This window comes from Mizuhopecten yessoensis, unplaced genomic scaffold, assembly GCF_002113885.1.
Source record: "Mizuhopecten yessoensis strain PY_sf001 unplaced genomic scaffold, ASM211388v2 scaffold3111, whole genome shotgun sequence".
Taxonomy (NCBI): domain Eukaryota; kingdom Metazoa; phylum Mollusca; class Bivalvia; order Pectinida; family Pectinidae; genus Mizuhopecten; species Mizuhopecten yessoensis.
This window is the reverse complement of record NW_018404881.1, coordinates 47,539-55,466: the sequence shown is the minus strand read 5'-3', so window position 1 is coordinate 55,466 and position 7,928 is coordinate 47,539. Positions and strand designations below refer to the sequence as shown.

At 35.8% G+C, this 7,928-nt stretch overlaps 1 protein-coding gene across 1 annotated transcript in view; it reads right to left on the bottom strand.

Annotated features, from left to right (window-relative positions):
* The window catches only part of LOC110447012, a 3,073-nt gene extending 2,039 nt beyond the window's left edge, over positions 1–1,034 (bottom strand). Inside the window, exon 1 of the mRNA XM_021492394.1 lies at positions 952–1,034. Within this exon, the coding sequence (XP_021348069.1) occupies positions 952–956 (5 nt within the window). The 5' untranslated portion in view covers positions 957–1,034. The remainder of the gene's footprint in view (positions 1–951) is intronic.
* Positions 1,035–7,928: the final 6,894 nt, after the last annotated feature.

The window sequence follows — 7,928 nt, the reverse complement described above, 5'->3', positions numbered from 1 at the left end:
CCCCCCTCCCCCCTCATCTTTCTCTTTCATCTTTCTCTATAAACACATCATTCCCCCTATTTAGTATGCGTAATTCAACAGCAGTGTAATGATACGTTATACTCCCTCATACCACGTGTATAGAAATGTACACTTGTTAAATGGATGTACTCGGAGAATACAGCTACCGCGTCATATATACATTAAACCATCTGTATGTACCTACAGTGTTTGAGGGATACACACAAAGGCTGTTTGCTTAAGTTATAACTTACATTTTCATGTTGTAACTAATTAAATATAAACTACAAACAAACGTATTCAGATATTCAGACACAATATATGAAGGCATGCTTAAATTTCAGGAGCGATTTTAACTGGACAAAAGCTACCATAAAATGGTTTATAGGGAATCTCAATTTCTTTAAGTAACATAACTCTTTCTGCTTTATCATGCGATACCTTGCTACATATTTAGTCTCTCCACCCTACTTATTTGTACATTAGTTATAAAAAAAAAAAATGCTAAAAGCACAGGAAACTTTGTTTCATCGATTTCTGCACGTAAATATTTCTACAATGAATTATACTGAATTATGAGTTAAATAATTTACATAAATGATAATAATTCTAGGTTCTTATATACCGCTTTATCACAACCTAGTTCGTAGGTCGTCTAAAAGCGGTTCACTAACAGCTAGCATTCAGCAATTCTAGCACTGCCCAACCACGTACTTATTTATAGCTGAGTACACTGGAACAAGCGGATTAAAGTATCTTGCTCAAAGATACAACACAGAGCCGTGCCGTGACTCGAACCCGCAACCCTTCGGTCACGAGCCCGGTGTCCTACCACTAGAACAATATTCTACGTCATAATTATCAAGTTAAAAACAAATAGATAATATCTTTGACCTCTACTTGATAAAAAAGAAATAAATCTGCTATATTATCATTGTTCCGGGTACTTACTCCATACTTGTAATGTCGGTCCAGTGGTCAAGCTATCTGTCGGTGCAAGGCCCTCTGACCATCAAATGGCCAGAATATCTTACATATCTCATACATATATTCGCTTCTCTGTACAAAACAAACGATCGTTTACTGAACAAGAAGAAACATGTTTTGTTGACACGTAGGATAATATTTGTTATCAGCGGGGGCGGGGAGGGGGAATATTTGCTATGATTCAAATTACATCGATAAGGTAATGGTTTACCTGCCGCGTCACTTTGGTATTACTTACATTACACAGCTATCCGGCCAATTTGTGTTTAAGCGCGGACACAAGCTCTCAGTTTTGACCTACACAATCATCGTAAATTAACTAGGAATTTGACTGGACAATTTTTTTCAAATGACCCACATTCCTTAGAGACAATGGTGTTCAGAATCTCAACCTTTATTTACTACAATGAAACCTCGTTAAACAGGAAAATTTGATTTCCTGTTGATTTCGGAATATTTCCTGGAATCGTTTTGTCTATCTCCATTAATATAGCGACGCTCTAAGATAAAATATATATTTCTAATATTATAAAAATACTCGTTAAAAACAAAATATACACGTCGCAGGATTTCCAATTATCAACAAAAAAACCCACTATTGAGTAGTATTACGGTGGTTGGTTGGCGCAATGGAATAGCGTGTTGGCCTATCACCAGGACGGCCGTATTCAATTCCCCGATTAGATGTGAAAATAGTTCATTACCTACTGGACCAGGTGGGATTTTCTTCTGATACTCCATTTTTTTCTCTCCCAGTAAGACACTAGCTGTGCGCTTCCATCCAGGCTAACAAGATTTATGAATATAAGTTTGTAATTTTTTTTTAATTTCATAATTGCTGTAAATTGATATTAAAACCATTTACGTTTTGACACACATTATTAATGTGTTATATAGAATACAACGATTTAATGTCAAAATCACAAAATGTCTTAACTAACACATTAAATTTGGGTTTTCAATTTCTTATCAAATCACCAGTCTGCATTGTTGAACGTTACACTTAACTGTTTCTCGACTTATCTTTCATATTATCTCGTTTTATCATAAATTACCTCGAGTTATAATACAGAATCTTGTATCAATTTGTGATATAAAGGAGGAATGGGAGAGGAGGGGGAGGTATATTAAAGGGGAGGGGGGAAATAGGGGGAAAGAGAGATGGACGGAGAGTGAAGTAGGAAGGGGGAAGAAGAGGAGATGAAGGGAGATGAAGGGGACATCCTCAAACCTACCAAGAAATCTACATATATAGAAACAAAAACTGACACGGAATTTAATCCAAACCTTACAAAGTCTTAGTGATAATTGAAAGTCTTCAAAGATTTCTTTATATCTGGCTGTTTATTGTATGTTATATATACTTTTGTAATGCTGTGTTACTTCATATAATGTATTTTCTTTACCAATGTTCTACCGCTATGAGCAAGCGTCCTGATGATAGTGATCACTCTGTAACGCTAATGATGTTGAAGATGAATTCCATTTTATACTTAAATGCAAATTTTATGAGGATTTTAGGCATGAATATATTAAACCTTATCTTTACAAACGACCAAGTGTTTTCAAGTTAATAGAACTGTTCAATACCAAAATCGTTAAAGATCTAAATAACCTAGGCAAATTTTTGCATTTAAGTACAAAACGACGAAATAATATTGTTTAACTAAATATAATACTGCATGTTCTGTATGTTATACCCACATACAGGTATATTGTGTTTTAATAATCTATGTGATGCATTGTACACTATTGCACCAACTGTAATTTGTGTTATATATTGTGATATCTTGTACATATGTATGTCTACTCTCCGATGTGTTGTAAACATAAGGAAATAAAGAATCTGAAATCTGAAATCTGAATCTGATCCTTTTCGGCTATCCTTTATTACAGTCATTATTTAAAGTCAATACGCCCGTTAGTCCGGTACATGTGTCCTACACCCCATAAATTACCTCACCCGTAATAAAATAAGTCAACAAGGTTCGGCGGTGTTCTAAGTCACGATTTAAAGGGCTGTACTACTCCTTTCCGTGGGTATCGGAGTGGCTGAGAGAAGCGTTTGAAGGCTGGAATGTGTAAGGTGACGTAGGGCGGGTTAGTTTTAGGTAATGGCCTAGATGACTCTGGGCAGTGTGGAATTATAACATGGATGGGTACATGCGAGTACTTGTAGTGTGGAATCTTATAAATGAGGGTGTATAATAAATTATTAACTTTTGCCTTTCTGGGGAAAAAATGTCACAATTATTTGGGGCTTATTTTAGTAAAATACGGAATGTTTTGCTGTTGTTGGTTTTGGAAAAACGAAAAAAGCAAGCCTTATTATTTAATATGCAACCAATTAAAAATTATTGAAATATCTAATTTGTATGTTTTTATTGTAAATACGCGTATTTATTACTTACCTTTATTTCTATTACACGTTTTGTGAAGTATATAACATTATTTGTGAAAATTGATCGACACGTCTATAGCTCTACAGCTAATCATACTTACTAATATCACCACGATATTGTAATACCCCCACCTCCACTCCCCTTAAATTAAGATCAAATGTATAAAAATCTTACTGAAGTCTTCCGAAACATATGTAAATGTGAGGCCAAAGAAAAATTCTTTCTTCAAGGTGAATCAAAGTTTTACAAACAATACACGTCTTAAACGTGTGTCGCAACGTTTCAAGACTGACTGGTCCCTTTGTCAAACTATGACTGAGTGCGCGATTTGTATTGTTTACCTGTTCAATGATGTGAGGAAATTGTAAACTTCACATGTCACTCGGCCCGGGACGTTTCGCCTATCGATAGAAAGTGTATACAAACTATATGGATGAGGTTACTGATGGGGAGTATATATAGCCCCCCTCCCCTCAATTTTTAAAATTTGAAATATACAACTTTAATCACACACAGGTGATTAAACATAAAACATATAATTCATGATATAACCAATCTATACGAATTACATGTGCCAACGCATAATGTCGAAAAATGGGTATTGCACATATGTATGTATGGAATTAGGGCTCTGACCTTTTCTCTGGGTGCTTTAAGCAGAGTTCAAAGGAGGAAATCAGACTGAATTCACAAAATCATTTTCCATATATTTTGGTATACTTTGTCAATAAAGACTATTATCCGGTCCTTGAAATTGTAATACATAGTATTACCTGATACATGTACAGCGTTTTAATAATTCAGAATATTGTCTGAGGTATGAAGTTAAAATTCAGAATATTGTCTGAGGTATAAAGTTAAAATACAGAACATTGTTTGAACAATAAAGTTTGAACACAGTTTTTTCTTTGATGAATGAAGTTTAAATAAAGTATATTTTCGGAGATTTGAAGCTTTTATTCAGTATATCGTCTGAAGTGTTAAGTTTAAAAACGGTATATTGTCTTAAATATTAAGTTTGAATAAAGTATATTTTCTTATCTATATCCACATTTCCACTGTAAGATCCTCTACATTTATGTGTTATTATCAAAAATGCTGGAGTAAAGGATAAAAATCAAGATAACTGCTCAAGGAAAATAAAACTGACGCAAGTCACATGTAGTACACATTTGTTATGCAAACTGGATATGTTGATTTCGGAGTATTGTTTTATTTGTTTTACATATTAATATTTATCTATGGAAATTGACACAATAATAACAATCAAATAACGCAGTTTCAATACATTCATATTTATGTGTTTATTTTATCATAATGTATCATCATGAACACTAAACAGCTTTTCAGCAATAATGACGTTCATGACTCATGGAATCTCAAAAGTCCATACAGTTTTCTTTCCAGACCTTACACGTTTATGTCCAAACCATACAGTTTACTTTCCAAACCATACATTTTTCTGTCCAGACCATAGAGTTTTCTGTCCAAACCATACATTTTTCTTTCCAGACCATACATTTGCTGTCCAGATCATACAGTTTTCTTTCCAGACCTTACACGTTTTTGTCCAAACCATACAGTTTACTTTCCAAACCATACATTTTTCTGTCCAGACCATGGAGTTTTCTGTCCAAACCATACATTTTTCTTTCCAGACCATACATTTGCTGTCCAGATCATACAGTTTCCTTTCCAGACCTTACACGTTTATGTCCAAACTATACAATTTACTTTCCAAACCATACATTTTTCTGTCCAGAACATAGAGTTTTCTGTCAAAACCATACATTTTTCTGTCCAGACCATAGAGTTTTCTGTCCAAACCATACATTTTTCTTTCCAGACCATACATTTTCTGTCCAAACCATACAGTTTTCTTTCCAGACCATACATTTTTCTGTCCAAATCATACAGTTTTCTGTCCAGACCATCCATTTTCTGTCCAGATCATACAGTTTTCTTTCCAGATCGTACAGTTTTATGTCCAAACCATAAAGCTTACTTTCCAGACCACACATTTTCTGTCCAAACCATAGAGTTTTCTTTCCAGACCATACATTTTTCTGTCCAGACCGTACATTTGCTGTCTAAACCATAGAATTTTCTTTCAAGACCGTACAGGTTTCTTTCCAGACCGTACAGTTTTATGTCCAAACCATAGAGTTTACTTTCCAGACCATCCATTTTTCTGTCCAAACCATAGAGTTTACTTTCCAGACCATACATTTTCTCTCCAGAATAATGTTTGTAGTATAACAGAGGTTTAACTGTACAGGTTGAGTAGCGAACTACACGATGTGACTCCTATGTAACGAACAGGAAGAAAATAAAGAAAAACAGACAATAGAATAACAGTCATGAACAAACGATCACTTTCGAGTCTTGACGTGATAAGAATTAATGAGTATAAATAATAATATACAGATTACTATAACCATAATTATCGTTTAAAGTTTGAAACACAGGAGATGGTACACTTAACAGAAATCAAACTTCTTTAAAATTACGATGTTACGACGGCTATCTGTTACTAGGGTCGACATCTAATCAGGCATACAACTTTAAAGTTACGATGTTACGATGGCTATCTGTTACTAGGGTCGACATCTAATCAGGCAAACTTCTGTAAAGTTACGACGTTACGACTGCTATCTGTTACTAGGGTCAACATCTAATCAGGCAAACTTCTGTAAAGTTACGACGTTACGACTGCTATCTGTTACTAGGGTCAACATCTAATCAGGCAAACTTCTGTAAAGTTACGATGTTACGACTGCTATCTGTTACTAGGGTCGACATCTAATCAGGTAAACTTCTGTAAAGTTACGAGGTTACGACTGCTATCTGTTACTAGGGTCGACATCTAATCAGGCAAACTTCTGTAAAGTTACGATGTTACGACGGCTATCTGTTACTAGGGTCGAATTCTAATATAATCAGCCATACAGCTTTAAAGTTACGATGTTACGACTGCTATCTGTTACTAGTGTCGACATCTAATCAGGCAAACTTCTGTAAAGTTACAATGTTATGACTGCTATCTGTTACTAGGGTCCACATCTAATCAGGCAAACTTCTGTAAAGTTACGACGTTACGACTGCTATCTGTTACTAGGGTCGGCATCTAATCAGGCAAACTTCTGTAAAGTTATGATGTTACGACGGCTATCTGTTACTAGGGTCGAATTCTAATATAAACAGCCATACAGCTTTAAAGTTACGATGTTACGACTGCTATCTGTAATTAGGGTCGACATCTAACCAGGCAAACTTCTGTAAAGTTACGATGATACGACTGCTATCTGTTACTAGGGTCGGCATCTAATCAGGCAAACTTCTGTAAAGTTACGACGTTACGACTGCTATCTGTTACTAGGGTCAACATCTAATCAGGCAAACGTCTGTAAAGTTACAATGTTATGACTGCTATCTGTTACTAGGGTCGACATCTACTCAGGCAAACTTCTGTAAAGTTACGATGATACGACTGCTATCTGTTACTAGGGTCGGCATCTAATCAGGCAAACTTCTGTAAAGTTATGGTGTTACGACGGCTATCTGTTACTAGGGTTGACATCTAATCAGGCATACAGCTTTAAAGTTACGATGTTACGACTGCTATCTGTAATTAGGGTCGACATCTAACCAGGCAAACTTCTGTAAAGTTACGATGTTAAGACAACTATCTGTTACTAGGGTCGACATCTAATCTGGCATGCAGCTTTAAAGTTACGATGTTACGACTGCTATCTGTAATTAGGGTCGACATCTAACCAGGCAAACTTCTGTAAAGTTACGATGATACGACTGCTATCTGTTACTAGGGTCGACATCTAATCAGGCAAACATTGTAAAGTTACGATGTTACGACTGCTATCTGTTACTAGGGTTGACATCTAATCAGGCATACAGCTTTAAAGTTACGATGTTACGACTGCTATCTGTTACTAGGGTCGACATCTAATCAAGCAAACTTCTGTAAAGTTACGATGTTACGACAACTATCTGTTACTAGGGTCGACATCTAATCTGGCATGCAGCTTTAAAGTTACGATGTTACGACTGCTATCTGTTACTAGGGTCGACATCTAATCAGGCAAACTTCTGTAAAGTTACGATGTTACGACGGCTATCTGTTACTAGGGTTGACATCTAATCAGGCATACAGCTTTAAAGTTACGATGTTACGACTGCTATCTGTAATTAGGGTCGACATCTAACCAGGCAAACTTCTGTAAAGTTACGATGTTATGACTGCTATCTGTTACTAGGGTCGACATCTAATCAGGCAAACTTCTGTAAAGTTATGATGTTACGACTGCTATCTGTTACTATGGTCGACATCTAATCAGGCAAACTTCTGTAAAGTTACGATGTTACGACTGCTATCTGTTACTAGGGTCGACATCTAATCAGGCAAACTTCTATAAAGTTACGATGTTACGACTGCTATCTGTTACTAGGGTTGACATCTAATCAGGCAAGCTTCTGTAAAGTTACGATGTTACGACTGCTATCTGTTACTAGGGTTGACAT